The 21,181-nt window shown below is 36.9% G+C and overlaps 1 protein-coding gene across 8 annotated transcripts in view; it reads right to left on the reverse strand.

The window, feature by feature from the left end:
• The window catches only part of ASCC1 (activating signal cointegrator 1 complex subunit 1), a 115,111-nt gene that overhangs the window by 56,873 nt on the left and 37,057 nt on the right, over positions 1 to 21,181 (reverse strand). For 7 of the 8 annotated variants that reach the window (XR_016511228.1, XM_090278179.1, XM_090278176.1 and 4 more), the window contains exons 6-7: positions 12,146 to 12,282; positions 1,372 to 1,491 (exon numbers count right to left, since the gene is read on the reverse strand). Coding sequence is in view for 7 of the 8 variants with exons in the window: in XM_090278179.1 (XP_090134305.1) it covers positions 1,372 to 1,491; positions 12,146 to 12,282 (257 nt within the window). In the remaining variant the exon portion in view is untranslated. The remainder of the gene's footprint in view (positions 1 to 1,371; positions 1,492 to 12,145; positions 12,283 to 21,181) is intronic. The other variant, XM_090278175.1, reaches the window with a different exon arrangement.

Here is a 21,181-nt window from a genome sequence, read left to right on the forward strand (position 1 = left end):
CAGCAATGCCTATCTTCTCACTGAATTTTTTTGGTTTGGAAAACAATTGTTATGAAAAATATGTTATTTATATATAAATTATATTAGTACTATTATGTTAATGAATTAACAAATCTTAAATTTCTTTTTGATTTTTTTAATAATGTAAATGTTTATAGCTATAACCTATATAAACGAAAGCTCTTTGGGCCAGTCAATAATTTTTAAGAAACTAAAGCAAGTTATAAAACCATGAAGTTTGAGAACTGCTATCTTATCCACTGTTTCTGTGCACAAAGTTCAATAGTAGTCTATCCCACACATAGTAGCTTCACAACATGGTAAAGGTATTTGGATAGCTATGACTTAGAACACAAAGTATATAATCCATACAGGTACCAAATTTTAACCTGGTAGAAATGTTTGAAATGTCCTAGATAAGATCTCCCAGGGTCATTAGTATGCCATTTAGGCACATGCCAGATGGTCCAGGACACACACACAAAAAGTGATTCTATACCATTTTTCCTCCTTTCCCCTCAAAATTCACTTCCAGTTGAACTGAGACATGAGATAATTGAGATAATCAATTCAAAATGTGATGAGAAATGTTATAAACAATCCTCTAAGAAAGCAAATCAATTTGGGGCCCTGACTGGAGACATGGATTTTCTCTAAACAGTTTCAAGTTCAGGGTGAGCTCTGTTCTATCCTTCCCTAATAGAAATATCACACAAAAACAAACTTGTAATTCACGTTGGGTTCCTCTGCTCACCAAAGGTCTTGAAAATGACATTAAAATTGGAAATCATTCTCAATGCCTAGTATAGCCTCAGAAATAGCCTGGGTTGCAGACTGAGAACCCCTAAAATGAATCTAGGTGTGGTAATAAACAATAGTAAACATTTTTTCTGATATGTGTTTTGATGAGTTACTAAGTGCCAAGCACTGTTCTAAAGCATTTATATAGATTAATTCAATCCTAATAATCTTATTAAGTTGATACAGTTTTCACCATTTTGTCCTGGAAGTCACTAGATCTGCATGATTTATTTCACTTTTGCAAATAACATCCTAAAATGCCATCCTTCCTGCCTCCTATTATCCTGGAAAACATGAAGGAAACATTGAGTTCCAAAAACTAGATTGCTACTATCAATATCCACTATCCAAGTAACATAATAATCATCAGACTAAAATACTTTTTCCTACAACAAATTCCTCTTTCAGGATATCACCTTACTATTAAAAAATAAAAAAATTAAAAAAAAAGAATTGACACACTCTTTGCACTAATAAGATCTCAAAGAAAAGGAATCAAAACTAGTTAAATTCCCAGGGATACTTTTAGGCAGCTTTTAACTGAAACAAAGAAATATTCCAGAAACATACCTGTTGGAGCCATCTTTCATATGAACTTTGGCATAAAGAACATCCACCATGCCAGGATCATCATTCATGTATTCTATCCCTTCCATCTCTACTTCCAGGGGTTTGCCCCCAGTAATGTTGCTGCAAAGGAAAAACCATTAGATTTTCAAAATTATTTAAGCAAATGGGGCTGTTATAATATATTTTGAATCATGGTTAATATGAATAGTCAAACTTGACAAAAATGAAGTTGTTGAGGTTTTTTACTAATAATATTATCTAACTATCCTTCTAATTGCAAAATTAGTATATGCTTAGTATACACAAAATAGAAACCCTAGTATTTCCGAATTGATACTAGTACGAAACCAGTGATGAAAGGAAGGAAGCCGGGGTTCAAATCAACGATTTGGAACATAAGGAAGAAATAAACAGTCAACCAGTACAGAATAAAAAAACAAGAATTGAAAAAAAACGAGGAGAGCCCTGGCTGGTGTAGTTTAGTGGACTGAGTGCCGACCTGGGAACTGAAAGGTAACTGGTTCAATTCCCAATCAGGGAACATGCCTAGGTTGAGGGCTTGGTCCCTGGTTGGGGGCATGTGAGAAGCAACCAAGTGACGTTTCTCTCCCTCTCTTTCTCCCTCCCTTCCCCTCTCTCTGAAAATAAATAAAATCTTAAAAAAGAAAAAAAAAAAAGGAAATGAGGGGAAGCTTAGGAACTTCTGGGACAACTTTAAACATACCAACATCTGAATCATAGGGGTGCCAGAAGGAAAAGAGTAAGAGCAGAAATTAAAAACTTATGTGAAAAAATAATGAAGGAAAACTTCCCTAATTTGGTGAAGGAAATAGACATACAAGTCCAGGAAACATAGGGAGTCCCAAACAAGCTAGACACAAAGAGGACCACACCAAGGCACATCATCATTAAAATGCCTAAGGTGAAAGATAAAGAGAGAATCTTAAAGGCAGCAAGAAAAAAGCATAAAATTACCTACAAAGGAGTTCCCATAAGGCCATCAGCTGATTTCTCAAAAGAATCTTTGCAGGCAAGAAGGGACAGGCAAGAAGTATTCAAAATGATGAAAAGCAAGGACCTACAGCCAAGATTACTCTATCCGGCAAAGCTATCATTTAGAATGGAAGGGCAGATAAAGTGCTTCCCAGACAAGGTAAAGTTAAAGAAGTTCATCATCACCAAGCCATTATTGTATGAAATGTCAAAGGGATTTATTTAAGAAAAAGAAGTCTATCAAAAAACCATGAATGTTAAAATGACAACAAACTCACAACTATCAACAACAGAATCTAAAAAATAAAAACAAAAACTAAACAAACCAGAATAGGAACAGAATCATAGGTATAGGGATCCTTTGGAGGGTTATCAACTGGGAGGGAGAAGGGGAAGAAATGGGAAAATGGTGCAGGGACTAAGAAGCATAATTGGTTGGAACAAATAGACAGGGGGGTGTTAAGATTAGCACAGGAAAGGGTGAAGCCAAAGATCTTACATGCATGACCCGCTGACATGAACTAAGAGGGGTGGGATTGCTGGAGGGAAGGAAGGTACTGGGCACAGGGGAGCAAAGGGAAGAAAAATTAGGAAAACTGTAACAGCATAATCAATACAATATACATTAAAAAATAAATAAAAAGAATATCACATCACCATTTTGCAATTCCCAGTAAAATAATGAATCTAAGCCAGATCACCAATGGCTGCTAAAACTTAGGCAAAAGGCTGGAGAAAATACAAAGAGATCCCTCTAAAAGAGAGCTCTATAAACAATGGATCAGGCACCACTCCCAAATTCACTGGCCAAGCTTATCTCACACACAAAAAAAGATATGATGCAGTAGGGTTTTGACTGATGAATTGTTTAGAGTAGCAAAAGATTGCAACAGACTAAATGTCCAATAACATAGGATTGATTAAATAAATCAAAATACTATGAGCAGTAAATAAGCCACTCATGACTACAAAAGCTTTTCATGTACTGATAAGTAATGATTACCTTTCTAAGTTTAAAAGAAAGTACACAACAATGTGCATGCTATACTATTTACGTAAAAGATGGGGATAACAAAGAATACATACACACATATATTTGCTTGTACATACATAAAATCTCTGGAAGGATAAAAAGACATTACAAAAGAGACAGGAGCAGGGTGCTTTGTGGGATATGATGGCTACTGATGTTGAGCATTCTTTCATAGACCTATGGACCCTCTGTGTGTCCTCCTTGGAGCAATGTCTCTTCGGGTCCTTTGCTCATTTTTTAATTAGACTGTTTCTCTTCCTGATGTTGAGTCATATGAGTTCTTTATATATTTTGGAGATCAAACGCTTGTCCAAGGTATCATTGGCAAATATGTTTTCCCATACGGTTCGTTCCCTTTTCATTTTGCTGCTGTTTTATTTAGCAATGCAGAAGCTTTTTAATTTGATGTAGTCCCATTTGTTTATTCTTTCCTTTATATCCCTTGCCTTATGAGATGCATCGGCAAAAATATTGCTGTGTGGGATAACTGAAATTTTACTGCCTATGTTTTCCTCTAGGACTTTTATGGTGTCACAACTTAAAATATTTAAGTCTTTTATCCATCTTGAGTTTATCTTGGCATATGGTATTAGTTGGTAGTCTGGTTCCTTTTTCTTTTTTTTGGCATGTACCTGTCTAGATCTCCCAATACCATTTATTGAAGAGGCTATTTTTGCTCCATTTTATGCTTCTGCCCCCTTAATCAAATATTAATTGATCAGAGAGACTTGGGTATATTCCTGGGCTCTTATTCTGTTCCAATGGCCTATGTGTCTATTCTTATGTCAGTACCAGATTGTTTTGATTACCGTGGCCTTGTAATATAGTTTGGTATCAGGTATAGTGATCCCTCCTACTTTTTTCTTCTTTCTATAAATTGTTGAGGCTATTCAGGGTAGTTTATGGTTCCGCATACATTTTTGAAATATTAAAATAAAATACCAAGGGGGGTGGGGGAGGGAGAAAGGGAAGGTAAGAAGGAGAAGCGTCTAATCAAGGAACTAGTATAAATGACCCGTGGACACGGACAACAGCATGGGGATTGGCTATGGGAGAAGGGGTGGGCAGGGTGGGGGGAAGCAATGGGGGGAAAAGTAGGACAACTGTAATAGAAAAATAAAATATTTAAATAAATAAAAATAAAAAATAAAACACCAATGACATATTTCAGATACAGAACAGGCTGTAATTTTTTAAAATTTGAAAAAGAAGCCAACACGAAAAGTATATATGCCAAATGATTTTATCTATATGACATTAGGTAACAGCAATATTAATCTATGGTAATCAGAAAGAAATCAGACTGGTAGTCACTTCTCAAATGAGTGAATTTATTGGACAAGGATAAACATAAAAAAACTTCCTAAGCCCTGGCTGCTGTGGCTCAGTGGATTGAGTGTTGGCCTGCAAGCCAAATGTCGCTGGTTCAATTCCCAGTCAGGGCACATGACTAGGTTGCACATCAGGTCCCCAGTGATGTTTCTCTCCCTCTCTTTCTCCTTTCCCCTCTTTCTAAAAATAAATAAACAAACAAATCAATTAATTATTTTTAAAAAATACTTCCTAAGGTGATGACAATCAATATTCTACATCTTGATTTGGGTGTGGTTACATGGGTATATACATTTGTCTTAACTTGTCAACTACACTTAATGTCTGTGCATTTTACTCTAAGTAGCTTATAACCTCAAAGAAAAAGTACATATTTGCATATTAAAAAACTATGGGAGTGTATACTCCAAAGTGTTCATGGTAATTATCTTTAGGTGGTAAGATTACAAGTGATAATTCTGTTTATCTGAAATTGTGGTTTTTCTAAAACTAACATGTAATACTTTCATGTTAAGTAAAGTCCACTATCCTGGTTTCTTCACAGACCCCACAGACTTATACTTCAGCCAGAAAAGGTTTTGCTGTGCCAGACTGAAACCCAGCTAAAAATCAGCTCACCACACACAGCCTCTCCAAGCCCCATGACTCCAAGCCAGGGACTCTATCCCTCTTGTCCACTCCTGAATCCCCAGCATCTGGCACAATGCCTTATATAAAACTGGTACTCCATAAATCTCTGGTAAATACTGATTGGATGTTCTACTATAAAGGGAGGAGCTGTTCTGAACAATTTTGAGAAGAATGTGGACATATGTTATATTGTTATTGAATAAAATGTGGAACTGGCTCAAAGACAGAAGGATGCTAGGATCCACCAAAAGACAATTCCAAAAAGGCAAAATGAAAAAGTTCTTTTGATATTGAACTAAAGCCATAAGAGAATCTTTATAGGTTAGGAATCCTAAGGGTAAAGATTCCCTTAAAACTTCAAAGCCATATGATTGCACAGACTAGAATTTTTCTCAGTAAGAAACTAAATAACTGAACTACCTTAGACAGACATTTTAAAAAAAAGAAAAATTACAGCCTTGATCAACAGTATTTTGTAACTACCTTCAATAAGTGGATATTCCAAAAACACAAGCCAAGCTCTGAACTATTACCTGAGGCCTTTAGCTTCAATCAAAAATATATTCCAAGTAATAACCAAAGAATTCAATATGGAAGACTGCCATTCAATCCTATCAAAGTGCAGTCAAGAAAATATATTTTTTAATAGCTTAATATGAACCATACATTCCTCTACATTTTTCAGCTTTAATATTGCACAGTTAGATCACCAAAAAGCACCAAACCATTAGTTTATTTCCCCACTAAAATGTTTTTACTGGGTTAATATTTAATGTTATATCCTCAATTTCTAGAGGTTAATGTAAGAAAAAACAATGTGAACAATGTTTTTGTATCTTCTGCGAAACTATTGAAGACACTGCTTTATCATCATTCTGGTTTTTTTTTTTAAGTATATTTTACTCCCCTCTGCCCAATACCCACCTTCCCTCCAGCAATTCCATCCCCCTTAGTTCATGTCCATGGGTCATGCATATAAGTTCTTTGGCTTCACCCTTTCCTATATTATTCTTAACTTCCCCCTGTCTATTTTGTACCAACCAATGATACTTCTTAATTCCTGCAGCACTTCCCCATTTCTTCACCTTCCCCCTCCCACCTGATAACCCTCCAAATGAGTCCCACACCTATGATTCTGTTCCTGTTCTGGTTGTTTGCTTAGTTTGTTTTTGTTTTTATTTTTTAGATTCAGTTGTTCACAGTTGTGAATTTGTTCTCATTTTAATGTTCATAGTGTTGATCTTATTTTTCTTAAATAAGTCCCTTTAAGATTTCATATAATAATGGCTTGGTGATGAACTCCTTTAGCTTTACCTTGTTTGGAAGCACTTTATCTGCCCTTCCATTCTAAATGATAGCTTTGCCGGATAGAGTAATCTTGGCTGTAGTTCCTTGCTTTTCATCAATTTGAATACTTCTTGCCAGTCCCTTCTTGCCAGCAAAGTTTCTTTTGAGAAATCAGCTGACAGTTTCATGGGAACTCCTTTGTTGGTAACTCTGTTTTTCTCATGCTGCTTTTAAGGTTCTTTCTTTATCTTTAACTTTTAGCATAGTAATTATGATGTGTCTTGATATGGTCCTTTCTGGGTCCATCTTGTTTGCTACTCTGTGATTCCTGGACTTGTATGTCTATTTCCTTAACCAAATTAGGGAAGTTTTCTTTCATTATTTTCTCAAATAAGTTTTCAATTTCTTCCTCTTCCTCTTCTCTTTTTGGCACCCCTATGATTCGGATGTTGGCACGTTTAACGTTGTCCCAGAGGTTCCTGAGCCTCTCCTCGTTTTTTTCAATTCTTGTTTCCTCATTTTGTACTAGTTAACTGTTTTTTTCTTCCTTATATTCCAAATCAGTGATTTGAACCCTGGTTTCCTTCTCTTCACCATTGGTTTTATGTGGATTTTCCTTCATTTCATTTAGCATAGGCTTCACTTCTTCCTTTATGCGTTTGTCATACTTAAGGATATCTGTCAAGTCTGTGAGCATCTTTATCACCAGTGTCTTGAACTCTGCATCTGTTAGGTTGGCTATCTCCTCATCGCTTAGCTCTCCCACTGGAACCTTGATCCATTCCCTCTTTTAGGCCATACTTCTCTGTCTCCTCATCTTGACAGGCTTCTATGTTTGATTGCCTCTGTGTCTTATGTAGAGCTGTCACACCTGTAACATTGTAAGGGGCAGAGCCTTAGGTATTCATCAGTACAGGGTGATCCGTTTCACCATGTTGTGGCGCTGTGTGGGGGGGAGGCATCTGAGAGGGAACAATGCTGCTTGCTCAGCACTCGCCCTTTTCCAGGCCATTTCCGTATGGGACTGGCACCTCTCTAGCAATTGTCCTGCCATTGTTCTGTGGACATTCTAGGGCTGTAGGGGCCCTTTAAACAAGTGGACTCTGCTGAGAGACCAGAAGTTTCTGCCTCCACCCCAACCCCCACTGGTTTGCATAGTTAGAAGCAATGAGGCTTTATTGTCCGCAGTGCTGGAACTGTGAAGTGTTCGGTCTGGTCTGGTGCTGGGAGTGCTCCCCAGGTGTCCTTCTCAACTTTTTTAAATGTTTGACTGCACTTTCTGCCCACCTGCCACTGTCGCCACCACCACACTGTGTTCTTTCCGCCCCAGCTCCACCTCTCCTACCTGTCTGGATGAGTATTTCTTCTTTATATCTTTGTTTGTTGGACTTCCATGCAGTTTGATTTTCTGGAACTTCTGGTTGTCTCTAGTTTTGAGGAAGTTGTATTCCTTCTTAGTTGTGGAGGGAGACACAGTGTGTCTGTTTAGGCCTCCATCTTAGCTGAAAGTCCATCATTCTGGTTTTTTATGTTAAGATTTACACAATCAGTTTTTCCTGAATTAAGAACCAGAAAAAGATTCTCTCCTAAAAAGTTATGTTCCTTTTTATCAGGTAGGAATTATAAATATTGCTGTGTTTCTTTCTGGAATTTAGTTCACGTATAATGGTGCTCAAAAACAGTACTAAATTTTAATGCTCAAGTATAATTATCTTACCTTGGTTTTCAGGTACAATTTTTCACCATTCCACCTTTATGGTTTCTGAGCTCTCTAACTTTAACTTATCTTTTGTATATACATTCTCACTATGAACTACTTCAAATCCTTGGAATTAGATGGGGTACCAAGAACCAAAAAAGGAAAGAAAAGAAAGAAAGAGAGAGACAGAGAGAGAGAGAGAGAGAGAGAGAGAGAGAGAGAGAGAGAGAGAGAGAGAGAGAGACAAAGGAAGGAAGGAAGGAAGGAAGGAAGGAAGGAAGGAAGGAAGGAAAGAGGAAGGAAGGAAGAAAAGTAATGAAACATGATCGATAGCCTGCCTTGTGAGAAACAGAAACTTTTTCAATCTATCAAGAGGGAGATGAAAGAGCAGGAGAGAAATCCAATGGTTTGCCTGATAAATGCTCTGTCTTGGTGACCAAACTATTACACCTGGAACACCAGTGAGTATATTTTTCAACTCAGTGACACCTGAGGCAATAATTAGGAACTAACATTCCTCCTCTTCTCTCCTCCCTCTTGTCCCTTTTTAACATATTTGGTTTAACCTCAGGCCTGCTGGGAACACTTAGGTATAAGGGGAGTGATATTGGAGCTACAGAAGTGCTGCCTATTTGTTGGACAATATACTCAGCCACTGCACTGCTTGTGCTCTACATCTCACAAAGAAAGGTCACAAGGGGCACATTCAGAGCTTCAGCATTTACGGAACACTATGAAAAATTCACTGTAAATAATTCTATATAGCTACACTAGTCTTTAGCCTAAGAATTGATATCAAAGTTCTATATCTCATCAGGCAACATCCTTAACCTCAAAAACCACCTCCCAATTTAAAACTAATATTCAATCATACATTTCTTTAAAATACCTATAAAGCAACACAGTTTAAATTAAATCCCACATTTATTCCACATTTTAAATTAAATTCCACAGTTATTTCATACTTTAATTTTAAAAGCCATCAAATTAAACTATAGCACATTATACACTGGTCTGTTAATTTTCACTGTTTTCATTTTTTATATTTTAATTTAAGATATTTATACCATAAAAAGTTCAGGTTAGAAATACCATTGTTTATTGAAGTATATCAAGTATAAAGGCTAACATCAAAGGGCAAGAATAAAGAAAAAAATGTTAAATGATGCATTTTACTCACCAGAGCTATAATGTAAGTATCTTTTTTTAGGAGATATTTCCTCCTTTTAAGGGAACAAAGCATTTCTAATCAATCAAACCAATTCTGATTCTTATTCTCCTCAGAAATAAATTAATTTTGTATTGCATACTTTTTAAACAAGTGTGTATGGCAAAGGGGAATATGGGAGAAGAGGGTTGGAGAGGTTTGTTTTACTTGCTGGTTTCAAATCTCTCTAGCTTCTTGAAAAGAGCATATTCAATAGATTTTTTGCCTGCATTGCAGATTTTTGGCAGGGTACCTTTGTCCTATTTCAAAAGCTTTGCTGAACTTGAAAAACTACAATTACTGTTTTCATCCTGTCATGCCAAAAATTCTTAGGAACTATTTAAGCCTGCTCTTCATTACCTATGCACACCAACCCCAACATGCTTAAATTAAAGGACTCAGACTGGCATTTAGTCACAAAAGGCACCAAGACACATAAAAGAGAGGAACTCAGCTAAATCCTTACATAGCTCAGGATAAACCCTCAGTGATTAAAAACCTGTGACCTGATTCTTTTATTTTTTTTAATTTAGGAAGAAAGTTTATTTTATAAAAGTTTATTTAATGAGATTCTTATGGAGTCTTCAGGATTCTGAGAAAATCAGATTCAAGGCTACACAGTCATGAACAATAGGCAAAAAGCAAAAATTGGTTCAGTGAGGAAAACACTGCTGCTGCAGCATCTTAATCTGCTTGGTTGGTCATCAAAATACCATATACTTGGAGGCTGAAACAACAAACATTTATTCTCACAGATCTGGAGGCTGAGAAGTCAAGATAAAGGTTCTGCTGATTTGATTTCTGGTGAGAACTCTCTGGACTGCAGATGGCTACATTCTTACTGTGTCCTCACATGGTGATTTTTCATAAGGTAAAAAAATATATTTCCGTGAACAAATATTTTATCTACCCTAAAAAGATTTTAGCAGGATCATCCCAATGGCAGCCAAGAAAATGCAGCTACTTTTCAATTTCATTTAGTAAAAAGTGACGTGGGTATAATTTCAAGTATCAGAACTCATTCTCAAACCAGGTAAAATTTCTCTGCTTTGTCAGGTAAAGCATAAAGTTTTCTTTTATGTAAGGAAAATTGTAAAGTTCTAACTACAAACACCAAGTTATTTTGAGTTTCAAGTAAGATCAAGAGAAAACAGTTATTTTCATTACCGAGCTAATTAGACAAAGAAGTATTCTTTGCTGTTTGAGATTCAGAAAGAATAAGCAGACTACAAACCCAATCGACCTATGATTTTGCTCAAGAAAAATATTTTGTCTTCAAAACAATTAATGGAAAAGAGGTGGCCCACAAATAAGTCACTGTATTACACAGTTTTATATACAACTAGAGAAAAATTTCTAATCCTTTTACTTTGTTTTACCCAATGAACCAGATAACCCATTTCTATTAGACAATGAATGATACAATAGTATAGGACCTGAATATTATAATAGATCAAAAAAAAAAAAACTATTCAAGTGAATCAGTTTTCAAATTTCTCTTATTCTTCATCAATCCTAAGCAAATGGAGTAAAGTAAGAAGGGGGAAGAGATGCTTCTTTGAAATAAATGTTAGGTCAGATATATGTGTAAATTAAAATTTTACAGTAAAAAAGAGTAACAACTCTGCCGCTAGAACAGCAATGTTTTCTCTGAGCCAAAACATTTGGTTGGTTAGTTTTTTGGTATCCTCACAATAATGCACACAAAATTACCTGTATTAGAAAAAAAGAAAATGAAAGTCTGCATTTCTGAAATACAATTGAAGAATTTCCTAGGGAAGCATGTTATAGTGTTCCGTTACCATGGTAAGCAGAGTAATGGCTCTCCAAAGATGCCCACATCCCACTTTTTGGAATCTGTAAATACGCTACCTTGTATGGCAAAGAGACTTCTGCAGATGTGACTTAGGTTACGAGCTTGAGATGGAGAGATTATCCTGGATTATCGGGGTGAATTCAATGAAATCATGGGAGTCCTTAAAAGCAGAGAAGCTTTCCCTGCTATGGCCAGAGAGAGAGATATGTGAGAACAAAGAAAGATTAGAGAGAGGCAATGTTGCAGGTGTTGACGCAGAGAGAGGAAACCACTAGCTAAGGAATGTGTGTAGCTCCTAGAAGCTGGATCTGAAAGGCAAGGAAATAGATTCTTCCCTAGAGCCTCCAGAAAGGAACATAAACCTACCACATTTTGATTTTAGCACAGTAAAACCATATCAGACTTCTGCCCCACAGAACTACATAATAAATTCATATTGTTTTAAGCCACCAACCTTGTAGTATGTGTTACAGAAGCACAGAAAACTAATACAGTAGCCTATACTCTTTAATAGATAATAAAGAGAATTTCCTTTTGGAGAAAATAATGGCATGTCCTATTAAAAACAAAATTTGCCTGCTGAACTAGCATAATTTAAGGTAGAGGCTTTCTATGAACATTTGTAAATATATGCTTTAACTCCACTTTAAACCTTTCAGACAACGGTCCAACGTTAAGTGTTACAAATGGGTGAGTCAACAACCCTTGTTCCCATGTCACCCAGCTGTCTAGGCCAGTACAGGTGACCACCCTTCCCCGCTCCTGTGGATTACTCACTCAATGAAGTCCTCTTTACACTGCTTTAGCATTTCACATGTCTGCTGGATCTCTTGCTCACTCAAAAGTACCAACATTCCAATCGTTAGGTGAAGTTTTTTTGGATTCTGGAAAATAGATCTATCAACTCCATGATCCTGTTATCAAAGGGAGAAAAACAGGAAACTCAGCCCATACAAAAACAAATGGTAGGAATAAAATTCAGAGTCCAGAAGTGAACCCACACATTTATATATAACCAACTGATTTTCAACCAGGGTGCCAAGAGAGAAGAGTCTCTTCAACAAATGATGCTGGGACAACTGAATACCCATATGCAAAAGGTTGAAGTTGGATCCCTACTTCATACCATATACAAGAATTATATCAAAATGCAGTCATGAACTACTAATACGTGTATCAATATAGATAAACCTCAAAAACATTAGCTAAGCAAAAAAAGCCAGGTGCAAAATAATTATGTATTATATGATTTCATTTATGCAAAATGGGACAAAAAAGGCTAATCTCTAGAGACTGAAAGAAATGGTTGCTTGGAGTCTGGGATAGGATTGCAAACAGGCAGGATGGATCTTTTTGGATTGATGGAGATGTTCTGAAATTGGCTAAAGGTAAAGGCTGCACAACTCTGTAAATTTACTAAAAACAATTAAATTATACACTTAAGATGGGTGTATTTTTTCAATTTTTATGTATTAATTTTTTTTTCTTTTTTAGTGAGAGAGAGGAAGGGGGAGAGAGCGTGTGTGCCAGGGATCAAATTCACAGCCTTGGTGTACCAGGATGATGCTCCAACCAACTGAGCTTTCCAGGCAGGGTACTTTTTGGTATGTAAACTATTATCGCAATAAAGCTGTTAAATATAAATATGTGTATGTATGCCTTTTCTTTTTAAGAACATCCAAGCAATTCTGAAACAAGTTTTTACCTATAATTCGACCTTTCAACCTGCTGAGTTATTCATGGAATAATTTCAAAGTGTTCATTTCTTCAAATACCACATGATTTCACTTATATGTGGATTCTAAAAAATAAAATAAAGGACGAACAAAATATAAACAGATTCAGAGACACAAAGAACAGACTGAAGGCTGCCAGAAGGAAGGGTGCGGTTGAGGGGCTGGGTGAGAAAGGTGAAGGGATTTAGAAGTACAGAGTGGTAGTTATCGTCACAGGGACATAAAGTGCAGCACAGGGAATACAGTCAATAATATTGTAATAACTACGTATGGCGCCAGGTGGGTACCTAAAATATTGGGGAGGGGGGATCACTTTATAAAGTATATGATTGTCTAACCACTATACTGTATACCCAAAACTAATACAAAATAATACTGAATGTACACTCTAACTGAAAAACAAATAATAATAATAATAATAATAATACAGTAAAACCAAATCTACCGAAATAAATTGGATATTTGGATACTGATACTGGGGGGGAAAAAGAGTAATCATCTCTTATTTTATCTTTCCTTTTGATAACTTGCCAAAAGTCTTAAACCTATAATGTTAAAAAACACCATGGACACATAAACATCGCTGTAGATGATAAAGTTGGTATCTCAAATCACCAAGGCAAATATGGTTTTTCTTAATAAAATTATGTTGGGGCAATTGGACAGATACTTAGAAAAAGAATACAATTATATCTATTCTTTGCACCACACACAAGAATAAACCCCAAGTCAAAGACTAAAATGTAAAAACGAAACTATACAAGTACAAAAAGAAAACATGGGTAAATTCTTCTATAACGTGACTATAGACAAAGGCTTTCAAACCACCATCAGGAATCCGCCCTGATTGGTGTAGCTCAGCTGGTTGGGCGTCATCCCACAGAGCAAAAGGTTGCCGGTTAGATTCCTGGTCAGGGCACATGCCTAGGACTGGTGCTTTCATAAAAAAAAAGGAGCACATGCACACAGAGAAAAGGCCTTGTAATGACACAGCAAAAAGGCAGATGTCTACCAACCAGGAAGAAAGGTCTCATCAGAAACCAACCCTGCCAGCATACTGATCTTGGTCTTCTAGCCTCCAGAACTGTGAGAAAATAAATCTCTGTTGTCTAAGCCACTCAGTTTGTGGTATTCTGATATAGCAGCCCAAAAAGTATAATACACCGAGCAATTCTACTTCTGCGAATTTATCCTGATAATATATTTTCAACAATATAAAATACATGTGGACAAGGTTAGTGACTGGAGCATTACTGGAAAATATCTAAATGCCCAAGTATAGAAGATTGGTTGAAAACCATGTATAAACAGATGTGTAAACTGATATAAAGTGATTTTTTAGGACATAATGGTAAATGAAAAAAGGACAGTGGACAAGAGCATATAGTTTACTACCATCCTAGTAAAAAAAGAAGGAAAAATAAGAAAACGTACACATACCTATTTATCTTTACCAAAAAGAACACAAGACAAATAAACCGAAAAGCAATGAAGTTGGTTACCTACACGAGATGAGGAGAACAGCATAGAAGGGACTCAGGAACATGCTCTACTTCTTCTAAATATGCCCTTTTGTATAGTTTTGACTTTTGGAAGCATGTTGACACTCCACATTCAAAATAAAATTAAATTAACAAGGATAGGAAGGGGGGGCAAGCTGAATGTTGGAAGCAAAGTAAAAACCAACTTGCACTTCAAATGAATACCAAATCCACACTAGAGGGGGTTTAATAAGAAAGCACCAATCGAAGTAACTTACAAACACAATATCTGACCATATATCTTAGTTGGGTATTTTTTAGATATACAGTATTCCCTCACTTATCACGGGTATTACATTCTAGACCCCACCCCCCACCCCCCGCGATAGGTGAAAATCCGCAAAGTAGGAACCTTACATTTATTTTAGTATTTATATATATTTTAAGGCTTTATAAGCCCTTCCCACACACTTATAAATCGTTCCCAGTGCCTTATTAACTTTTCCCACTCCCTTATTAGCCTTTCCCACACTTTTATAAACACTACTTATGTTCTTAAACATATTCTACACTCTTAAATCTATGTAACTTTAACAACATATGTATACAGTACCGCAAAATCCCGCGATATAGCAAAAAATCTGCGATAAATAATTAAATATAATATTTTTTAAAATCCCGCGATAGAGAGGCCGCAATAAGTGAACCACAATATATAGAGGGACTACTGTATTATAGGATTGATCGAATGTGTAAGGAGAAACATAAAAATATGGAATGAGCACCGTGACCAGTGTGGCTCAGTTGGTTCAGCATCATCCCACAAAGCAAAAGGTTGTTGGTTGGTTTCCCGGTCAGGGCACATGCCTGGGTTGCAGGTCTGGTCCCTAGTTGAGGCGCACATGAGAGGCAACCCATCAGTGTTTCTCGCTCACATTGACATTTCTCTCCCTCCCTTTTCCTCTTGCTAAAAATAAAGTCTTTTTTAAAAATTATGGAATGCAGGAGGAAAAGAAAGAACCTTGTGGGATGGAATGCAATCGAATAATTATTGTCAACTCTTGATTTCTAAAATATATGCAGTCAGCCCTCTGTATCTGTGGGGGTCACCTCCGTGGATTTAACCAACTGCAGATCAAAAGCATTTGGAAGAAAAAATTTCAGAAAGTTCAAAAAAGCAAAACTTGAATTTGTCACAAGCCAAGCACTCGGCTGACTCCACGCAAATGAAGTGATATGTAGACTTACCCTGTAGTAGCCTGTATACGCATACAGGTTATATGCAAATTCTATACCATTTTGTATAAGGGACTTGAGCATCCTTGAATTTTGGTATCTGCAAGGGGTTATGGAAGCAATCCCCTGCTGGAAACAGAGGGACAACTATATATGCACAAATATGTGTGTAAGTATATATATGTATATATACTCATATACACCCATGTATATGTATATATACACATAATACATATTTTTTTCCAGCTCTGTCCACAGGAAAGAGCCTAGCAGTAAAGATATTCTGAGCATACCCAGCACCATTTTGGTCTCTAATACCATTTACCAGGAACCAGGGTGCTTAGAAGAATGGCTAACTCCAGTGTTGGGTCAGGGAAGTACAAGATAAGTCTGGAACATCTTATTTTGCCAGAAAGTACAAAAATAATGGGGGAGGGGAATGGAAGGAAAGCATGCCACCAACACAGAAGCCAGCTTGAAAGGGCCCTGCACTGGTTAAATCAGGAAAAATTTGAACACAAAAATAATTAAGAAGAGTAATAATATATAAACTATTGAAAAACAGGAATGCACAATTCTATATCAATGATAGATGACAAGAAGAGAGCATTGTTTCTTACAGTTGAACGCTGAATTACAACTGGTAAATATGAAAATATAAAAGTTAGAAAATCATAAGTTTGCAACCATCAAAGCAAAGACTGGTTCAGGAAAGAATTATCAAAGGGTGCTAAATCTAAGGGGAAATTTTTGTTGAGAAGCTGAATCTTTGCATAGTCTTAAAATGTCTTCCCACAGATTGCTTTCTGGTGGTATGGAAAAATAATAGCAACTACACATAGAAGAAATTAATCAACACCTTGACTGACTGGTGTAAAAATTAACATTACTAATAAAGGGCATCATATCCAGATGAGATATGCTGAGAAAGATATATCATCACTTATGCAATGTTCTAACCAGAAATGCATACCCTCAGTCTACTCATGAGGAAACATCAGACAGCTCAAAATGAGCCTTCTATCTTTTAAATTTTATTATTTATTAAAGAAGCATTCTATTTTAAAAAAAAACAAAGTCAATATCAAGAAAGACAAAGAAAGGCAATGGAAATGGCCCAGATCCAAGGAGACTGAGGAGACATGACAACTAAATACAATACCTAATCCTAGGCTGGATCCTGAATCAGAGGGAAAAAATGCTATGATGGACAAAATTAGGATGTACATGCCAAAACATAGATAAAAGTATCAATGTTAAATTTATTAAAGTTGAAAATTATATGGCTATTATGTTTTGAAAAATAATGATTTCATAGGAAATATACATTGAAGCTTTTAGGAATAAAGGGCCATAATACACACAATGCACTCTAAAGTAGTTCAGAAGAAAAAAAGAGGAAATAAAAGATAAAACAAATGAAGGAAAATATTAATAATAGATGAATATGAGTAAAGAATACTATCTATAGCTTTATAACTTTTCTGTGAGTTTAAAATCATTAGCATCCTACTTCCTGCAAAGATGGAGGCATAGACAGACACGCTGCGTCTCCCTTCACAACTAAGAAGGAATACAACTATCTCAAAACTAGAAACAACCAGAAGTTCCAGAAAATCAAACTGCATGGAAGTCCAGCAAAGATATAAAGAAGAAATACAGGTAGGAGGGGCGGAGCCGGGGCGGAGAGGATGCAGTGTGGTGGCAGCAGTGGCGGCGACAGCAGTGGCAGGCCCGGAGGAAAGCACAGTAACACGGTTTAAAGTCAGGAGAGACACCTGGGGAGCATTCCCAGCTCCTCACCGGACCTAGCAGCTCACGGTCCCAGCACCAGGGAAAATCAAGCTTCATTGCTTCTGACTTTGCAGACCAATGGGGGTTGGGGTGAAACAGGTCGCCTTGTACTGACAAATCCCTAAGGCTCCGCCCCTTACAATGTAACAGGAGCAACAGCTCTACCTGGGATGCGGAGGCAAACAAACACAGGATAAGAAGACAGAGAAGTATGGCCCAAAAAGGGGTACGGATCAAAGTTCCAGTGGGAGAACTAAGCAACGAGAAGACAGCCAATTTAACAGATGAGGAGATAGACAATCTAACAGTTGCAGAATTCAAAACACTGGTGATAAAGATGCTCACAGGCTTGACAGATATGCTTGAGTATGGCAAATGCCTAAGAGAAGAAGTGAAGGCTATGCTAAGTGAAATTAAGGAAAATCCACACAAAAACCAACGGTGAAGGGAAGGAAATTGGGGTTCAAATCAATGATTTGGAACATAAGGAAGAAAAAAACAGTTAACCAGTGCGGAATGAGGAAACAAGAATTGAAAAAAATGAGGAAAACTTCCCAAATTTTGTGAAGGAGATGGACATACAGGTCTGGGAAGCACGGAGGGTCCAGGACAAGCTGGACCCAGAGGGGACCACACCAGGATGCATCATGATTGAGATGCCAAAGGTGAAAGATAAAGACAGAGTCCTGGGGGCAGCAAGAGAGAGGCGAAGAGTTGCCTACAGGGGGGTGCCTATAGGACTATCAGCTGATTTCTCAGAGTACACTTTGCAGGCAGGAAGGGACTGGCAAGCAGTATTCAATGTGATGAAAGGTAACCTGCAACCAGGACTACTCTATCCAGCAAAGCTATCACTTGGAATGGAAGGGCAGATGAAGTGCTTTCCAGACAAGGTAAAGCTAAAGGAGTTCATCATCACCAAGCCATTATTATATGAAATGTCAATGGGACTTACTTAAGAAAAAGATCAAAACTATAAACACTAAAATGACAACAAACTCACAACTATCAACAACTGAATCTAAAAAATAAAAGCAAAATCCAACTAAGCAAACCAGAATAGGAACAGAATCATAATTATGGGGATCATTTGGAGGGTTATCAGCTGGGAGGGGGAAGGGAGAGATATGGGGAAATGGAGCAGGGATTAAGAAGCATACTTGGTTGGTACAAAAGACAGGGGGAAGAAAGGGTGAAGCCAAAGAACTTATGTGCATGACCCATGGACATAAACTAAGAGGGTTGGGATTCCTGGAGGGAAGGAGGATACTGGGCAGAGGGGAGCAAAGGGGAAAATAATGGAACTACTGTAACAACATAATCAATATAGTATACTTTTAAAAATTTATTTTAAAAAATCATTAATATCCTATTGTTGCTGCAACAAATTACCACAAACACTGGTTTTAAAATTACAGTAGTCCCTCTCTATATCGCGGTTCACTTATCGCGGCCTCACTGTATCACAGGATTTTTTAAAATATTATAATTATTTATCGTGGATTTTTCGCTATATCGCAGGATTTTGCGGTACTGTATAAGTATGTTGTTAAAGTTACGTAGGTTTAAAAGTGTAGATATGTTTAAGAACATAAGTAGTGTTTATAAAAGTGTGGAAAAGGTTAATAAGGGACTGGGAATGGTTTATAAGTGTGTGGGAAGGGTTTATAAAGCTTAAAATATATATAAATACTAAAATAAATGTAAGGTTCCGATTTAGTGGATTTTCACCTATTGAGGGGGGGGTCTAGAACATAATACCCACAATAAGTGAGGGAATACTGTACACAAATTTATTAATTTACTAGCTAAAAAAAGGAAGCTCTAGAACTTTCTTTCCTTACTTTACACTTTGGGAGCCTACCACTTTAGTCAACTTGAGTTCACTTGCTAAGAGAACAATTAATACTGGAAAACAAAACAGAACACAAAAGGAATGGATGGGATACCCTAAAGGCCACTTAATCCGTAGCTTTTTGGGGGGAAATCTGAGTCATAAGAGTTCATACAGTCTTTAAGTATACTGGAGATTATATAATTTATATGTAACCCAATTGGACAGTCTTTTAATAAATGGGCAAACACCCTAAATTTTACCCTGCCTAGCAATGCCATCTACTAAGAAAAAATTTTCTCCTACTAAATTATCTAAAGTTAATGTAGAATTAAACAATCTTCAAGGCAATGGCATAAATCTCTAGAGACACTATTTTTCCTTACTTGGAATATAGCACATTGCCATCCACAAGCTTCTTCTTTGAAATGAATAAAGACAAAAATCAAATTTTTTGCTCCAGGAGTTTAATTACACTGGGCACTGCTCCAAGTTCACCATTATTCAGAGCTAGAATTATTTTACTCCATTAGGTTGGCTAACCAGGCTGGCGCCTCGGAAGTCTAATGGTGGTGACCTACCACCCAGCAAGGAAAAGCAAAGAGTAATATAATAGAAATTCCCTGGGGCAGTTTTGTCTAGATGGGATAAAAGTGTTTCTTATGGCCAAGTCACATCAGTAAGCCTCAGTTTCTTTGTTAAATAGTCTCAGCCAAGGAAAAAATGCATGCAAAAGCTACCCCCACAGAAAGCACATGTGCAGGCCTAAGTGACAGTTCAGAGTTCATAGTCATGTCCTGACTCAGCAGTCCCAGGTGCAAAACTTTAACCCTCTTATTCAAACTGCAGCTTTGTGATTTACTACTACCAATCACATCATCATCACTTGGCCCTTCATATTTTTCAATTTTTTTAACTTATATTTTACTGATTATGCTATAGTTGCCCCAATTTTCCTCCCATGCCCCTCTCCACCAGCACCCCCCCCCCAAGACAATCTCCACACCATTGTTCATGCCCATGGTCACATATGGAAGTTCTTTGGCTACTCCATTTCCTATAGTGTAATTTATATCCCCATGGTTATTCTCTAACTACCTATTTATACTTCTTAATCCCCTCACCTCTTCACCCCTCCCCCCATACCCCCTTCCATCTGGCAACCATCAAAATGCTCTCTGTATCCATGATCCTGTCTCTGTTCTTGTTTGCTAAGTTTGTTTTTTAGATTCATCTGTCGATAGATTTGTATTTATTACCATTTTATCATTCATAGTTTTGATCCTCTTCTTTTTAAGTCCCTTTAACATTTCATATAATAATGGTTTGGTGATGACAAACTCCTTTAGTTGTTTCTTATCTGGGAAGCTCTTCATCTGTCCTTTGATTCTAAATGATAGCTTTGCTGGGTAGAGCAATCTTGGCTGTAGGTCCCTGCTTTTCATGACTGAATATTTCTTGCCAATCCCTTCTAGCCTGCAAAGTTTCTTTTGAGAAATCAGCTGACAGTTTTATGGGAACTCCCCTGTAGGTAACTAACAGCTTTTCTCTTGCTGCTTTTAAGATTCTCTCTTTATCGTTAATCTTTGGCATTCTTGGAGTGGGCCTCTTTGTGTCCATCTTGTTTGGGACTCTCTGTGCTTCCTGGACTTGTATGTCTATTTCTTTCACCAAATTAGGGGAGTTTTCCTTCATTATTTTTTCAGATAGATTTCCAATTTCTTGATCTTTC

This window comes from Furipterus horrens, unplaced genomic scaffold, assembly GCF_987537825.1.
Source record: "Furipterus horrens unplaced genomic scaffold, mFurHor1.1.pri manual_scaffold_5, whole genome shotgun sequence".
Classification (NCBI taxonomy): domain Eukaryota; kingdom Metazoa; phylum Chordata; class Mammalia; order Chiroptera; family Furipteridae; genus Furipterus; species Furipterus horrens.